The sequence below is a fragment of the Tasmannia lanceolata genome, unplaced genomic scaffold, assembly GCF_043159265.1.
Source record: "Tasmannia lanceolata isolate RefF3 unplaced genomic scaffold, GAP_Taslan_0.1 ptg000013l, whole genome shotgun sequence".
Lineage (NCBI taxonomy): Eukaryota > Viridiplantae > Streptophyta > Magnoliopsida > Canellales > Winteraceae > Tasmannia > Tasmannia lanceolata.
In genome coordinates this window covers 11890537-11908606 of record NW_027518690.1, presented here as the reverse complement: position 1 = coordinate 11908606, position 18070 = coordinate 11890537, and the positions used below count along the sequence as shown (strand labels likewise).

The window sequence follows — 18070 nt, the reverse complement described above, 5'->3', positions numbered from 1 at the left end:
CTGAGGGAAAGACTGAAACTAACCATGGTTAATATTTGAAGGACAAAAATACCCTCATTTGCAGAGGGATTAGGGTTACGCCGTTTCCCACCGCTGCCATCGCACCTCCGGCCACTGACGTCACCTCCACCACAGACAATGAAACCCACCCAATGGCTACATCAAACCCACATTTCAAGAAAAAAAACTTGATAAATTTTAAAAAAAAAAAAAACCCTAAAATATTAGGGTTTATGTGCAAATCATGATAATGGTGTGACTGAAGACAAATAAAACTCCTAAATCGAGGGTTTATGTTGATAAATAAACAAGGGTTTGAATAAAATCCTAATTTTCAGTTTTCAAGTCTAAAAACCCTAATTTTCAGTTGGAGAAGATGAGGGCATTTTGGTCATTTCCGCCTCGCCGTCTACTCCGTCACGTTAAAAAAACTTCAGGGTGTGTACTTGTCACGTTTTGAAAGTCAGGGTTAGAATTGAATGTGTCAGAAACTAGACGGGGTGTATCTGTAATTTTCCCAACAATTTAATCACGAAGTATCTGTCATTATAAATGATACTGTGATATGATTTAAATACACGCAAACAAAAAGAAGTAAGAAAAGCTAATGATTATTAAGGCATCTTCAAGGAAGGGGATATCATTAAAAGGGGGGATTTTATCCATATGGGGGAATATCAGTTCCCTTATTCGTTTGTTGCCAAAATTCATTAGACTCCCATTGATTCCCTTGGATTTCTCTCATGTAATAATTACTTGTTTCTTTCTTGTCCCCTTCTTCCAAAAGCAAAAAATTATGGTTGAATTTTCTAGAGAATGATGCTCTCTCTATCTCTCTCTTCCTTCTCTCTCCTCTCTCCCTATATTGGTAATGGCTCTCCTTACTTTTTCTCCTACTCTCCAAGTATTTGCCGCGCAACCGAACACTACGACACAATTTTCTGAGGTAATTCTAAAAAAATAAAACTGCTTGTATCCTCCCTTTGACTTCCTATTCCACTACTCTACGAGCTACTCCAAGCAACCAAACGTACCAAGAAAAGTAAAATGGAAATGATAAACTTGCCCCTTTTTCTTCCCCCGGCCACCCCCTTGTAGTGTAAAAAGAGAATCATAAATATACTAGAGGAGTCTGGCTGGCCCAGGGAAGAAAAGGGGGCAAATATATTACTTTCATATACTAATCAAATGATAAGGACAATCTAATATACCAATTTAATGATGAGGACTATCTAGTTGCTCCAATTTTTTGCTTCATGTCTCATCATTGATGGAGACAACTACATAAGCAATTTTGATATCAGTATAAACATTATATAAGAAATGCATTGCACCACAATTTGAAGTCAAGCTACACATTCTCACCTCCCACAATAAATTTGTAATTTTTTTTTTTTTTTTTTGCATGTTGAATAAAAATAGGGAAGTGATATATCGGCTCCCTTTTCTTCATGGGGCCATTTGTTGGATGGGCATGGAGCGCTGAATACTTCGTAGCAAAACCCTAAAAAAGGATGCCTTTAGATCAACGGACAAGAATCATCCAATCATAGTAGGACCGATCATATGCGACATCGGTACAAATTTCTCTTTTAGATCAGGCAATCCACAACTGAAACCCACCAGATTATCAGACTAATCAGACATGGGACTAGGGGTGTTCATTATTCGGTAATAACTGAATAACCGAACCGAATTGGTTTGGTCAGTTCGTTTCGGTTTTTTTCTTTTTCGGTTCGGTTTGGTTTCGGTTATTTTATTTTTTTGGAAATTCGGTTATTTGGTTTCGGTTATCAAAAATAAAAAAATTGGTTAACCGAATAACCGAAATTATGATAAAAACCATTATTTTTTCAAAAAAAGTGCTATATGGGCACTCCGTACGATGATCAAAACCGTCCATTTGATTGATCACAACTTAATTAGGTTGTGCTCAAAAAATCATTTCAATAGGATGATCCTAGCCCTCCGATTCAAACCGAGATTTTGCTTTTTCCCTCTTTTTCTCCCACTATTTGGTTATGACCGAATAACCGAATTTTTAATTGGTTCGGTTTTTAGAAATTTCAGTTCAGTTTTGGTTATTGAAATTTGATAACCGAAATTATTTCTGTTATCAAATTTCGGTCTATTCGGTTCGGTTATAACCGAACGAACACCCCTACATGGGACCCCTAAGCTGAATGAACAATGGAGATGGAAACAGAACCATGAGCCCAGCTCACCAGTTTCTAGTTTTTCCTCAGTTCTTAATGTGAGTGAAGAAGATGAAATGGCACATCTGTGTTGCATTTTGTTAGGTACCTAAACAATATGCCAAAAGCTCCAGAGTTGATGGTATGCATTAGGCCCTGAAACCTCTCGGACCATGTTATGTTCCACCTAGTCCTGTACCAAGGCAGGTCCTCACTTAGGACCGTAACATTCCACCACACTTCAGTGTTTGTGGCCATCTACGGCCTAGTCTATCGTGGTGGTCGCTCTGGCATTTTTCCTTGGTTTTGATACCAAACAATAGGTACAAACCAATAAGCGAGAAGCTCCATAGATGATGCAACACGTTAGGCTGGGACCTTGGACCTTTAAACATGTCCCATAATACACTAGATCCCACATAGTCCCTTAACAACCCACCCACCCACACGCACACAAAAACGTAACACGTTTCTTCCCACTTTTGATTTTTGCAATTTAGTCTTTTTATGGCTTACTGCAGTAGGTTTCATGAATGGAAAGACAGATTCATTCTCCACAAACAGCAAGCTATCAGCCTTTAGATAGCACTTCAATCTCTGTATACAAGCTCTTCTATGCTTTACATTTACATATACTCCACAAACTCCTCCCAGTGTGCTCTTTTTTCCTCGTATAGTTTTGGGAGATTCCTGGTCTATGTTCCATGTTCTGTCTCTGTGTAATCATGAAGTTAATGATGACAATTATCATCAACAGAGAATCAATTTCGGGTCCAAAACTGATTCTTGGCAAACTTTTGGCAGTTAGTTCGCATATGTAGAATCAATTTGAGTACAAAATAAATTCTACACATCGAACAAAACGCCTCATTCTGTCCAGCATCAGTTTTGAACTCAAAATGGATTCTCAAAATCCATAACAGGGCCTAAGCAATACAACACATTCTTAGCAATTTTTACTTAACTGAAGAAGTGCAATTTCCAGCTCTTAGCCATCTTGCATTGGATGAGGCACTCTTTGGGTTGTCTCACAATGTAAATCTGATCACCAGGACTGTTGTACATATCCTGGTTCCTATGCCATGTCCACAGAGCATAAGTCTCATTCATTACCTGCAAATAACCATTACACTTACTCTTGGTTACTTTGTTACCCCTTAAATATAGGGGTGCAACTTGGGCCGGGCTCAACCCAAGCCCGAAGGGTTCAACCCGATTTTGGCACGGGTAGGGTTGGTATTTCCTCGTGTTGGGAAAAGCCAACCTGCTTTGATTTTGGGTCAGGTTAGGGTTGAGGTCTTGAGCGACCTGACCTAACCCTAAGCTTGACCTAACTCTAAGCTCGCCCGCCCTCTAATTTTATCACAATTTTCAAAATTTAGGGTTACGTTTTCATTTTTGTATTTGTTTTTCTATTTTTGCCCTGGGCCAACCTGAACCCAACCCGGACCCTAACCCGACCCAATTTGGAAAAGGCGGGCTAGACAGGTTGGGTTAGGGTTGACTGTTGAGAGATTTAGAGGCGGGTTGGGTTGGGGCTGACCCTCCTCGCCCCGAGACTCGGGTTTAGGGTTGAGGGAATGCTACCTCGGGTTGGACTAGGGTTAGCCTCAACCTGCCCCAGCCCGGCCCGAGTTGCACCTCTATTAAATAGCCAAAGAGAGGAAAGGGGGAGGTCAATGTGGTAGTACCTCTAAAATTCCATGGCCAAAGCTACTCTCCCGATAGGCCCTGAAATCAGGTTGCCGGTCCCAGCAGAACTTCCCCGCCACAGGGCCCGTCGTAAAATTCAGGGCACAAAAACCACCCACAGTGTCTGTTGCAGTTGAAGGATCCGGGCAGCTGCCAGGATCATCTGCATGCATAGTCGCCATCTTTTCTCGATTGCCCCCGTCTCCCACCGTGATATAAACAGGACCACATGGATCTAACGTATAGTTGTAAACACTGTTCGATCTTTCATAAGCATGAACCTGATAATTATAACCAACAAAAGGGGGAAAATGGTGATTGGTGACATGTTTTAGGTAATATACACACATAAGCATATCTATAAACAACACGTAGACCCTATTTGTTTTGGATTTTGAAAACCGATTGCGAGTCCAAAACTGATTAATTATTGGACTCAAATTTATGTTTAATTTCGAGTCCAATAATCAGTTTTGGACTCACAAGCGGTTCTTAAAATCCAATACAAACAGGGCCTTGCATATCATAGTAAGAACTAAGAAACAATCATCACAACTGGATGAAGTTCCATTAGATTTGTTCACTTACATGTCCATTGAAGACTATGTCAACGGCGTAAGAGTAGAGTAATTCTTCCATTTGCACCCGCATGCACTCTGCTTCTCTGTAATGGGCTTTGTAGGAGTTGTACCAAGGTAGCCAAGCAGCTACCAACCATGGAGTCATTGATCTGTCTACGTTTGCCAAGTCTTTCTCCAACCAATTGTATTGATCACCTAAACCAAAATAATGGGATCAGCTTATTTCGGTACAGAAGCCATGGTTAATGAAACTAACACATCCTGTCTAAAGTTGAAAGGGATAAGCTTTTGGGATAAAGGTGGCCAAAGAAAGTAAACACTCAAAGGTGACAATCCATAAGATTTTGGTTTAGTATATTTATTTTTAATACCAATTATAAGCAGACAAACAATAGTAGTAGCCTAACCATTAAGAAAGTAGTTGAGGTATGAAAACCATTTGTGATTTGCTAGGCAATTTTGCGGCTGACTTTTGCAGTAGAGAACTGCCACCTCAGGTGAATTAAATGAATAAGAGAAAAGATTAAATAACGGCAGCTCCAAAAGGCTCCAACAGCTTAAGCTTTGGGAGCAATTGGTAGTTTCACATGGTATCAGAGCAATTGCGTGAGTTCAAAACTCATTGATATTAAAATCCACATGTAATGGCCAACCCAAAAGAGGAGCCACATGTGCCACATGTAGGCCAACCCTAAAAAAAGGGCCCCACTTGAGGGGGAGTGTTAAAGTATAAAAGATTAAATAATGCCAACTCCAACGGCTTAAGCTTTTGGAGTAATTGGTTGTTTCACACATACACCACAATGCCTCATGTACAACTTCAAACTTCCTAACCCTCATCATAAGTACTCCTTGGGAGCAAATGTCCAATAAAGGTGCCTTGTACCATTTGTGGGTCACTTGTTGAAAAGCATAATTCTCAGGAGATGACTCAAGACACCTTTAAAAAGTATAATCCCCGGCCTAGGCTATGGAACCACAAGATCCTTGCTACTGCCCACCAAATGCTCATGACCAAAAGTCCAGAAAATGATCACTACAACAAATCCTTTCCTTTGATAGTAAAATATATATAAAGCAAAAATGACAATCCCATGCTGACAAGGAACTATTTTTTTGGTCCAAAACTACCAATGATAAGGAGTTCAAATCTTTAGTGTTAGAGCTAAAGCTGTCGAAATGGCATAGTAAGCACTTTGGATGTGTCAAACAATGGAGGTAAAATAAGTAAAGAAAAAGAAGTGTGGGCACACAGTTAGGTTACCAGACTTGTTATAAGAAATGTAGGCCCCAAGCATAATGAAATGTATCCCCCCAGCATTGAAGGAATAATAAAATGTGGAAGAAGATTCGCTTTCTTCAGAAGGAAATGCAAATCTAGAGCTGTATGCTACAAAAGTCCGGTTTCCTGCCTGCTCTTCAATTTCATGATTTCCTTCTACCACCATTATTGGAACTTCTGACACCAAAGGCTGCATAAACCTGAAACGACGTGAATAATAGTAATATAGAAAAATAACTTCATGGATTCTAAAAACTGAGTGAGTTTCTTATAACAAAAGAAATTTCGTGGAAAATTTTGTGGCAAAATTCAGATAGGAAAACATTTCTTCACATTCAATTTTGATAAATGATATTGGAGCTTATAAAATTCCTTTTGACTACTCCCAAGAAACAAATACACTTTCTCTTTATAAAACCATCAGAGGTATCGATAAATTCATGTACTGGAAGGCCTGACTTTTGTGTTGGTTTGTTCTGGACTTACGTTTGGGTCTTCCTTAACTAGATGGATCAAAATTCAAGCCCCTACTCAATATATCTCTAGTAAAATTACTTACATACTTCAATACAATCATAACTAGGCGTAACTTGTTTGTTGTTGAATCAAGTTTACCTTTAACATATTCTTGTTTGAAGAGAGAAGCTTCAATTAGATGAAACTGAGTTGTGGAACTCAAATAGCACAACAGTAAGGACATGGTGCAATAGATCTTGAGAAATTCCTCTTGACGAGAAAATATGCAACGGAAGTTTCAGAATAACAAAATAGCTTGGAATACAGAAAATAATTTTTTTCCAATTGATGGAAGATAAATTCTACACAAGTATAATTTTTTTCAATCAATCATCTCAACAAATTTGTGGCTTTGGAATATGGAACCAAGAAAGTTTTTGAGTTTCGGAAAATACATCATCTTCCGAAAACTTTCTCAAATCGATATCTGATTTCTCAAGGATAGAATTACTCTCAGCAAATTAATGTACACAACACTGAGGGGCACTCAGGTATCTTGAAAACAGAGATTGTTAAACCATGAGATTGTTACACCATGAGATTTTCAAACTAGGATGTCTATGTTTTACAGAACTAATGGCCTTTCTTAGTTTTTATTCCCTTATTTCTCCCATCAGTGTGAAAACAAATGTTTAGGCAAATTTACAAAAAGAAGTTTATTTAATCATTTTGGTAATTAGCAGAGTACAACGATAATTTTTGCAAGGATATGACATCAGAAGAATACATCCAGGGAGCATGCAGGAGAGGCTTTACTCTAGTTGTGATCTGATGGATTGAATGTTTATCTGAACGAACTGGCATATACTTTGAAAAATAAACAAATTCAATTCGAAAACGGGCAAACTAGCAACTTTCCACTGATCTCTTAGTCATGAACTAGAGGATTTTTTTTAATTAAATCTGTTTTATATATCATACAAAATGATTCATCTTGGATCCAGGATATTTCAGTCACACATCGAGCATAAAAACAGTTACTTGGTAAGAAATTTTGTTCTTTATTAATAGCATTGTTAATTGTTGTGCTAGTGCCTTGTATCATGTTGGTAACATCCAAAAATTTTTAGGGGTTACAAGGGGATTTTGATAATTTCACATCTTTGTACAAAATATATATGTACAACCCGCACATTGTATTACCAAGGGGGAAAACATGCTTTTCATGATGGAGGTGAAGTTGAGACATAGTAGCCCCGAACCACGTAAATCTGTGTGATGGGGTCCAAAATATGCAACCAATCGGCTGTTGACACGTGGCCCTCACAGGGACCACTGCAAAGCCCACACCTGTCCCCTGCTAGGTATGCTGCCTGGACCAATCAGGGACTTCCACCTGCCCTTACTAGGCATTAAACCTGGTCCAGTCAGGTGTTACCACCTGTCCTGGACAGGTGGCTCAGAATCACTATAAATAGCCTTCACTTGTGCTAAGGTGAGGGTTCTAAGATCTGAAATCCAAAATCCTAAGCTCCTCAGTTCGGAATTGCTCTGCACTCCTGCTCATACTGACTTGAGTGTCGAAGCGCCCGTCCGGAGCACCACTCCGGGCTGGTCTTCTGACCCTTTGTCTTCTTGTCAGGCCCTAACAGCGCAGGACTCCATCAGCCCTTCAGGCACAGATCAGCCCTTCAGGTCCAGATCAGCCCTTCAGGCCCAGATCAGTCCTTCAGGTCCAGATCAGCCCTTCAGGCACAGATCAGCCCTTCAGGCACAGATCAGCCCTTTGTGCTCCGGGCTGGTCTTCTGACCCTTTGTCTTCTTGTCAGGCCCTAACAGCGCAGGACTCCATCAGCCCTTCAGGCACAGATCAGCCCTTCAGGTCCAGATCAGCCCTTCAGGCCCAGATCAGTCCTTCAGGTCCAGATCAGCCCTTCAGGCACAGATCAGCCCTTCAGGCACAGATCAGCCCTTCAGGCCCAGATCAGCCCTTCAGGCCCAGATCAGTCATTCAGGTCCAGATCAGCCCTTCAGGTCCAGATCAGCCCTTCAGGTCCAGATCAGCCCTTCAGGCCCAGATCAGTCCTTCAGGTCCAGATCAGCCCTTCAGGCCCAGATCAGCCCTTCAGGTCCAGATCAGTCCTTCAGGTCCAGATCAGCCCTTCAGGCCCAGATCAGCTCTTCAGGCCCAGATCAGCCTTTCCGGCCCTACCATAACCTATTACCAATTTTAGACCTAACAGATTTGGCGCCATCCGTGGGACCCCGCAACAAAAAGCTGTTCGGAACCTCACTTAAGCAATGGTAGGAAAAAACGGAAAGCATGTGCCAACCTCCCGGACGACCCGGGCTACAGCCCCCCGCGAAGGAAGAAGCGAGCGATTGGCCTCGCAGATAGAGGTCAGGGCGCCAGGGGAGCGCAGTCCGACTCGCTCGGACCGTTCAGACCCTACCCCGACCCCGAGGGAGATGCGGGCCCTTTTCCAAGAAATGACTGCTGTGATTGCGCAGTTCAGGAATCTGGCCACCGCACTCCAGCAGCGTCCAGCCGAAGCCTCTCAGCCCGCCCAGAGGAGGGGAAGCTCCCGCAGAGAGCACACGCCTCCGCCCCGGGAGCAGACTCGTCACTCTACAAGACGAGATCACCTCTCCCGGGACAAGCATGTGCGCCCCGAGCCTCGCCTACATCACCGGTCACGATCTCCCTCCGTACAAAGGAATGGCAGCAAGAGAGACGCCACGCACGTAGAGGGATCGCGGCACCGGCGAAGGAGTCCGGCCAGTCAGTCCAGATCGGCTATGAGCCCGCCAGCAAGGAGAGAAAGGCCCGTCCACCGGGCTGAGGAAAGAGAGGACCCGGTGTTGCGAAGGATCCAGCAGATCGACCACCGGATCGAAGAGCTCGCCAGAGAGCAGGGCCGACCTGCCTCCCGGATCTTCACAAGCGCTCAACCTTGAAGACTCTAAGATTTGCATACTTAGCTCACAGCTAGGTGGTTGCAGACTTAGAAGCCCAGCAGTGGCTCACTCCGGCTCATCCTGGTGGCTTGGAGATCAATTCCAGCCGAGGACGCCAGCAGTGAAGACCACCTTGAAGCAGCAGTGGCTCACTCCGGCTCATCCTGGTGGCTTGGAGATCAGTTCCAGCCGAAGACGCCAGCAGTGGAGACCACCTTGAAGACTCTAAGATTTGCATACTTAGCTCACAGCTAGGGGGTTGCAGACTTAGAAGCCCAGCAGTAGCTCACTCTGGCTCATCCTGGTGGCTTGGAGATCAGTTCCAGCCGAGGACGCCAGCAGTGGAGACCACCTTGAAGACTCTAAGATTTGCATACTTAGCTCACAGCTAGGTGGTTGCAGACTAAGAAGCCCAGCAGTGGCCCACTCCGGCTCATCCCGGTGGCTTGGAGATCAGTTCCAGCCGAGGACGCCAGCAGTGCCCACTCCGGCTCATCCTGGTGGCATGGAGATCAGTTCCAGCCGAGGACGCCAGCAGTGGAGACCACCTTGAAGACTCTAAGATTTGCATACTTAGCTCACAGCTATGTGGTTGCAGACTTAAAAGCCCAGCAGTGGCCCACTCCGGCTCATCCTGGTGGCTTGGAGATCAGTTCCAGCAGAGGACGCCAGCAGTGGCCCACTCCGGCTCATCCTGGTGGTTTGGAGATCAGTTCCAGCCGAAGACGCCAGCAGTGCCCTCTCCGGCTCATCCTGGTGGCTTGGAGATCAGTTCCAGCCGAGGACGCCAGCAGTGCCCACTCCGGCTCATCCTGGTGGCTTGGAGATAAGTTCCAGCCGAGGACGCCAGCAGTGAAGACCACCTCGAAGCAGCAGTGGCTCACTCCGGCTCATCCTGGTGGCTTGGAGATCAGTTCCAGCCGATGACGCCAGTAGTGGAGACCACCTAGAAGACTCTAAGATTTGCATACTTAGCTCACAGCTAGGTGGTTGCAGACTTTGAAGCCCAGCAGTGGCCCACTCCGGCTCATCCTGGTGGCTTGGAGATCAGTTCCAGCCGAGGACGCCAGCAGTGCCCACTCCGGCTCATCCTGGTGGCATGGAGATCAGTTCCAGCCGAGGACGCCAGCAGTGGAGACCACCTTGAAGACTCTAAGATTTGCATACTTAGCTCACAGCTAGGTGGTTGCAGACTTAGAAGCCCAGCAGTGGCCCACTCCGGCTCATCCTGGTGGCTTGGAGATCAGTTCCAGCCGAGGACGCCAGCAGTGGAGACCACCTTGAAGACTCTAAGATTTGCATACTTAGCTCACAGCTAGGTGGTTGCAGACTTAGAAGCCCAGCAGTGGCCCACTCCGGCTCATCCTGGTGGCTTGGAGATCAGTTCCAGACGAGGACGCCAGCAGTGCCCACTCCGGCTCATCCTGGTGGCATGGAGATCACTTCCAGCCGAGGACGCCAGCAGTGGAGACCACCTTGAAGACTCTAAGATTTGCATACTTAGCTCACAGCTAGGTGGTTGCAGACTTAGAAGCCCAGCAGTGGCCCACTCCGGCTCATCCTGGTGGCTTGGAGATCAGTTCCAGCCGAGGACGCCAGCAATGCCCACTCCGGCTCATCCTGGTGGCATGGAGATCAGTTCCAGCCGAGGACGCCAGCAGTGGAGACCACCTTGAAGACTCTAAGATTTGCATACTTAGCTCACAGCTAGGTGGTTGCAGACTTAGAAGCCCAGCAGTGCCCACTCCGGCTCATCCTGGTGGCTTGGAGATCAGTTCCAGCCGAGGACGCCAGCAGTGGCCCACTCCGGCTCATCCTGGTGGCTTGGAGATCAGTTCCAGCCGAGGATGCCAGCAGTGCCCACTCCGGCTCATCCTGGTGGCTTGGAGATCAGTTCCAGCCGAGGACGCCAGCAGTGGAGATCACCTCAGGGCGACCAGAAACTGAGGTCATCTCAGGCCGACCAGAGAAATGAGGTCATCTCAGGCCGACCAGAAAATGAGGTCATCTCAGGCCGACCAGAGAAATGAGGTCATCTCAAGCCGACCAGAAAATGAGGTCATCTCAGGCCGACCAGAGAAATGAGGTCATCGCAGGCCGACCAGAAAATGAGGTCATCTCAAGCCGACCAGAAAATGAGGTCATCTCAGGCCGACCAGAGAAATGAGGTCATCGCAGGCCGACCAGAAAATGAGGTCATCTCAGGCCGACCAGAGAAATGAGGTCATCGCAGGCCGAATAGAAAATGAGGTCATCTCAAGCCGACCAGAAAATGAGGTCATCTCAGGCCGACCAGAGAAATGAGGTCATCGCAGGCCGACCAGAAAATGAGGTCATCTGAAGACGACAAAAGACCTGCCCGGCCGAGCCGCCCAGAAGGCTTAGCCGGACAGGATATGACGCGTTCGCTAGAAGACAAAAGACCTGCCCGGCTGAGCCGCCCAGAAGGCTTAGCCGGACAGGATATGACGCGTTCGCTAAAAGACAAAGACCTGCCCGGCCGAGCCGCCCAGAAGGCTTAGCCGGACAGGATATGACGCGTTCCCTAGAAGACAAAGACCTGCCCGGCCGAGCCGCCCAGAAGGGATCGGCCGGACAGGATATGACGCATTCGTTAGAAGACAAAGACCTGCCCGGCTGAGCCGCCCAGAAGGGCTCGGCCGGACAGGATATGACGCGTTCGCTAGAAGACAAAGACCTGCCCGGCCGAGCCGCCTAGAAGGCTTAGCCGGACTGGATAGGACGCGTTCGCTAGAAGACAAAAGACCTGCCCGGATGAGCCGCCCAGAAGGCTAAGCCGGACAGGATATGACACGTTCGCTAGAAGACAAAGACCTGCCCGGCCGAGCCGCCCAGAAGGCTTAGCCGGACAGGATATGACGCGTTCGCTAGAAGACAAAGACCTGCCCGGCCGAGCCGCCCAGAAGGCTTAGCCGGACAGGATATGACGCGTTCGCTAGAAGACAAAGACCTGCCCGGCCGAGCCGCCCAGAAGGCTTAGCCGGACAGGATATGACGCGTTCGCTAGAAGACAAAAGACCTGCCCGGCTGAGCCGCCCAGAAGGCTTAGCCGGACAGGATATGACGCGTTCGCTAAAAGACAAAGACCTGCCCGGCCGAGCCGCCCAGAAGGCTTAGCCGGACAGGATATGACGCGTTCGCTAGAAGACAAAGACCTGCCCGGCCGAGCCGCCCAGAAGGGATCGGCCGGACAGGATATGACGCGTTCGCTAGAAGACAAAGACCTGCCCGGCCGAGCCGCCCAGAAGGGCTCGGCCGGACAGGATATGACGCGTTCGCTAGAAGACAAAGACCTGCCCGGTCGAGCCACCCAGAAGGCTTAGCCGGACAGGATATGACGCGTTCGCTAGAAGACAAAAGACCTGCCCGGATGAGCCGCCCAGAAGGCTAAGCCGGACAGGATATGACGCGTTCGCTAGAAGACAAAGACCTGCCCGGCCGAGCCGCCCAGAAGGGATCGGCCGGACAGGATATGACGCGTTCGCTAGAAGACAAAGACCTGCCCGGCCGAGCCGCCCAGAAGGGCTCGGCCGGACAGGATATGACGCGTTCGCTAGAAGACAAAGACCTGCCCGGCCGAGCCGCCCAGAAGGCTTAGCCGGACAGGATAGGACGCGTTCGCTAGAAGACAAAAGACCTGCCCGGATGAGCCGCCCAGAAGGCTAAGCCGGACAGGATATGACGCGTTCGCTAGAAGACAAAAGACCTGCCCGGCTGAGCCGCCCAGAAGGTTTAGCCGGACAGGATATGACGCGTTCGCTAAAAGACAAAGACCTGCCCGGCCGAGCCGCCCAGAAGGCTTAGCCGGACAGGATATGACGCGTTCGCTAGAAGATAAAAACCTGCCCGGCCGAGCCGCCCAGAAGGGATCGGCCGGACAGGATATGACGCGTTCGTTAGAAGACAAAGACCTGCCCGGCCGAGCCGCCCAGAAGGGCTCGGCCGGACAGGATATGACGCGTTCGCTAGAAGACAAAGACCTGCCCGGCCGAGCCGCCTAGAAGGCTTAGCCGGACAGGATAGGACGCGTTCGCTAGAAGACAAAAGACCTGCCCGGATGAGCCGCCCAGAAGGCTAAGCAGGACAGGATATGACGCGTTCGCTAGAAGACAAAGACCTGCCCGGCCGAGCCGCCCAGAAGGCTTAGCCGGACAGGATATGACGCGTTCGCTAGAAGACAAAGACCTGCCCGGCCGAGCCGCCCAGAAGGCTTAGCCGGACAGGATATGACGCGTTCGCTAGAAGACAAAGACCTGCCCGGCCGAGCCGCCCAGAAGGCTTAGCCGGACAGGATATGACGCGTTCGCTAGAAGACAAAAGACCTGCCCGGCTGAGCCGCCCAGAAGCCTTAGCCGGACAGGATATGACGCGTTCGCTAAAAGACAAAGACCTGCCCGGCCGAGCCGCCTAGAAGGCTTAGCCGGACAGGATATGACGCGTTCGCTAGAAAACAAAGACCTGCCCGGCCGAGCCGCCCAGAAGGCTTAGCCGGACAGGATATGACGCGTTCGCTAGAAGACAAAAGACCTGCCCGGATGAGCCGCCCAGAAGGCTAAGCCGGACAGGATAAGACGCGTTCGCTAGAAGACAAAGACCTGCCCGGCCGAGCCGCCCAGAAGGGATCGGCCGGAAAGGATATGACGCGTTCGCTAGAAGACAAAGACCTGCCCGGCCGAGCCGCCCAGAAGGACTCGGCCGGCCAGACCTCCAGTGCAGATTCTGTTCGGCCGAGCCGACCAGAAGGCTTCGACGGACAGACCTCCAGTGCAGATTCTGCCCGACCGAGCCGACCAGAAGGCTTCGACGGACAGACCTCCAGTGTAAATTCTGCCCGGCCGAGCCGCCCAGAAGGCTTAGACGGACAGGCCTCCAGCGCAATTTCTGCCCTTTCAGGCCGCCCAGAAGGGCTTGGCCGGCCAGACTTCTGTTCCAAAATTTGGCCGTACTGGATAGCTCAGAGGCTCCTATCCGGCCGTGCTCCTTCAGGGCAAACTTCAAGGTCAGACCAGGGCGCCCGGAGGCCCCTGTCCGGCCGCAGTTTCTTCAGGCCCAGTCTGAGGCCGGCCAGATGCTGTTTTTAACCCTCTCTTTGCTTCTCCCAGCCACTCTCATGGCTCGAAGAACCAGGGGGCAACTGATGGGGTCCAAAATATGCAACCAATCGGCTGTTGACACGTGGCCCTCACAGGGACCACTGCAAAGCCCACACCTGTCCCCTGCTAGGTATGCTGCCTGGACCAATCAGGGACTTCCACCTGCCCTTACTAGGCATTAAACCTGGTCCAGTCAGGTGTTACCACCTGTCCTGGACAGGTGGCTCAGAATCACTATAAATAGCCTTCACTTGTGCTAAGGTGAGGGTTCTAAGATCTGAAATCCAAAATCCTAAGCTCCTCAGTTCGGAATTGCTCTGCACTCCTGCTCATACTGACTTGAGTGTCGAAGCGCCCGTCCGGAGCACCACTCCGGGCTGGTCTTCTGACCCTTTGTCTTCTTGTCAGGCCCTAACAGTGCAGGACTCCATCAGCCCTTCAGGCACAGATCAGCCCTTCAGGTCCAGATCAGCCCTTCAGGCACAGATCAGCCCTTCAGGCACAGATCAGCCCTTTGTGCTCCGGGCTGGTCTTCTGACCCTTTGTCTTCTTGTCAGGCCCTAACAGCGCAGGACTCCATCAGCCCTTCAGGCACAGATCAGCCCTTCAGGTCCAGATCAGCCCTTCAGGCCCAGATCAGTCCTTCAGGTCCAGATCAGCCCTTCAGGCACAGATCAGCCCTTTAGGCCCAGATCAGCCCTTCAAGCCCAGATCAGCCCTTCAGGCCCAGATCAGCCCTTCAGGTCCAGATCAGCCCTTCAGGCCCAGATCAGTCCTTCAGGTCCAGATCAGCCCTTCAGGCCCAGGTCAGCCTTTCAGGTCCAGTTCAGCCCTTCAGGTCCAGATCAGCCCTTCAGGCCCAGATCAGCCCTTCAGGTCCAGATCAGCCCTTCAGGCCCAGATCAGCCCTTCAGGCCCAGATCAGTCCTTCAGGTCCAGATCAGCCCTTCAGGCCCAGATCAGCCCTTCAGGCCCAGATCAGTCCTTCAGGTCCAGATCAGCCCTTCAGGCCCAGATCAGCCCTTCAGGTCCAGATCAGCCCTTCAGGTCCAGATCAGTCCTTCAGGTCCAGATCAGCCCTTCAGGCCCAGATCAGCCTTTCCGGCCCTATCATAACCTGTTACCAATTTTAGACCTAACACTGTGTCTCGATTCATCTATTTTATTTTTGCTTGTGACAGTTTGCTTTTGAATGTCTCATCTAGATTAACATTATTTAAGAAAACAAAAAGAAAATTAAATCCAAATAATTAGAAAAATACCATAGAAGAAAAACCGAAGACACATAATTATATGTATATAGAGGGAGAGAGAGAAGATAGTTTGGACCTCTGTAGAATTCACTCATTTCTGATCATTAGGTACCATTCTCAGCAATGCTCACAAAACCTAATAAAAGGATAAAATTCCTGTAAACAATCAAAATAGAAACATACCCGTTAGGCGAACATGGTGGATGATTCCAGAAGTATAATTCTGGAGTCCTTCAAATGTGTAAAGCTGACTGTAAACAAGTGAATGACCAGTAGCCTCATGAGCCAATGGATGTTGTATCATTCCATACCGAACAACACTCGACACAGTTCCGGGATTCAAGGGCTTAATGTTATCCCCAATTTGGTATTCCCCTGTAATTCAATACCAGCGCAGAAGCATTAATGATCCAAAGACTCAAGTTCCATAGAATCCGTAATATCAAAATCACCACCACATTTTCAAAACAAATCACAATTTCCCGTTTTCCTAATTCACCCATTCTAAATTTACAAAAACCCAATCAGTATATAATAACAAATTTCTCAATTAATTCATGCTCATCACAGTCAGCACAAATCAAGGGCGGGGAGATTAAATTCACAAAAATGCATCTTAATATCAGGAGCACGAGATGTGTGGGCATTGCTGCTACACTTTATATTGATGTTTCCTACATTTTTTTTTTTAAAGGTAACAAGTTTATTATTAATCAAAAAGAAAACATTACATAGAGGGGACAAGAGGTCCCCCAAAATATAGGATCAAAATGTGCAAGGCATCCAAACATATAAGCCATTACACATCCCTAGTAAATACATGGTTCATGGCCAAACATGAGTGTCGAGAGTAGTTATACACATGGTCGGGCGGTCCACACCCCCTTTCACCAGTTCATCAGCCTGGTATTAGCAGTATGCCTCTGATGCGATAGTTGAGGTTTTATTGTTCTTACCAAATCCCGAATCGCATCAAGGGTACTAGGAAATCGCCATGGTCCACAGCAACGACTTTGAGCCCAAGCGATGGTGGTGGCAGTCGCCTTCAACAATCAAATGTCCAAGATTGTTATTCTCATACCATTGCAGACCCATTAATAACGCCTATACCTCTGCTTCGTTAGCAGTGCAAATCCCCACCGGTCCCGAATAAGTCATAATGGTGTTTCCTTCTTCGTCCCTAATAATCCCACCAATACCCGCCTTACCGGGATTTTCGACTGAACTTCCATCAAAGTTTAGTTTGAACCATCAGTCCGGCAGTGGTTGCCTACATTTGAATTCCTCCACTTACACTGTAATTCAGAAGGATGTGTCCACACTTGGAGAAGAACAACAAAAACATAGTAAAGGGATGTTACAGTCTTGAGTGGGGACGCTGCATAGGTATTGGATTAGGTGGGACCCTACCTAGTATGAGACAGGTTTAAAGAGCCTAGCCTAGAGCATTCCATCAGTTCTAGAGCTTTTGGTACCTAACATTTAGTATTAGAGCAGCTACTATGGCTCATATTTGAGCAACAGAGAGGACTACATGGAAAGAGCTACCTCGTAACAAAAAAGCTAGAGTGAAGTTGCCATAGAGTGGGCCACCGCAGAATGAGTAACCTGTAGAAAGGGCTACCTGGAAAGGAAAAAAAAAAAAAAAGCCAGAGTGAAAGTTGGCACAAAGTGGGCCCACAGAGGATGGCGGATGCGGAAGCGTGGTGGAAATGCTACAGTCCTGAGTAGGAGGGCCTACTTAGGTATGGGCCTAGGTGGGACCCAGCCTAATATGGGACAGTTTTAATTAAAAATCCATAAAATTCTCAAAAAAATCACAAACCCAAATGAACACATCAAACATGTTAGAAATCCACCACCTATATCTCATCTCCAATTCAGCAACAACATATAAGAAAAAAGAAGATTCATAAGATAAAGAGAAAGAAGAATAAAAAAACCTGTGATCCAAGAGATCCAAACGGAGTCATGATTAACGGAAAGAGAAACACAGATCTGTTCAGGTTGGAAACCCTTGACCGGCCTTGCCACGCGTGGATCAGTCTCCGGCAAACCCTCGGCGTGCCCTCTCAAGCTCTTGTCAAACGGAACGGTAACGGGAACGAACGGACCGTCTAGGGTCGACGGAATCCTTCCCCTTACGAACAAACCGCCGTTAAAAAACTGAGAATAGATGGCGAAAAGAAAGAAGCACAACAGAAACGCAGATGACATTTTGGGCATTTGGGTTTTCCTTTGGCCTCAACCTATTTTTCAACTATTTATCAGTTTAGTTGAATAATGTTGAGCTTCTTCTTCTTCTTCTTCTTCTTCTTCTTCTTCTTTTTGGGTCTGTGCCAGACAGTATACAAAGGTGGCGAAGTTTTATAGGAGAGAGAGAGAGAGAGAGAGAGAGAGAGAGATTTGTTTGTTTTTTAAGACACAAAATCGCTTTCTTCTCTTTATTTTTTATGACCATTGGGGCACTTTTTTTTAATCTGTTTTCGTTACAGTCGCTTTTACTGGGGAGAAATGATATATGGGCCTCTTTTTCTAC

The 18070-nt window shown here is 47.6% G+C and overlaps 1 protein-coding gene across 1 annotated transcript; it reads right to left on the bottom strand.

Annotated features, from left to right (window-relative positions):
* Positions 1 to 3121: 3121 nt before the first annotated feature.
* On the bottom strand, positions 3122 to 17748 carry LOC143890970 (purple acid phosphatase 15-like). The gene is made up of 7 exons (XM_077395635.1): positions 17475 to 17748; positions 15715 to 15906; positions 6314 to 6395; positions 5733 to 5950; positions 4476 to 4663; positions 3887 to 4168; positions 3122 to 3308 (listed from the first exon to the last, which is right to left on the bottom strand). Exons 1-7 carry the CDS (start codon positions 17746 to 17748, stop codon positions 3156 to 3158), a joined length of 1389 nt encoding a protein of 462 aa, XP_077251750.1. The 3' UTR covers positions 3122 to 3155.
* Between the last annotated feature and the right edge of the window lie 322 nt (positions 17749 to 18070).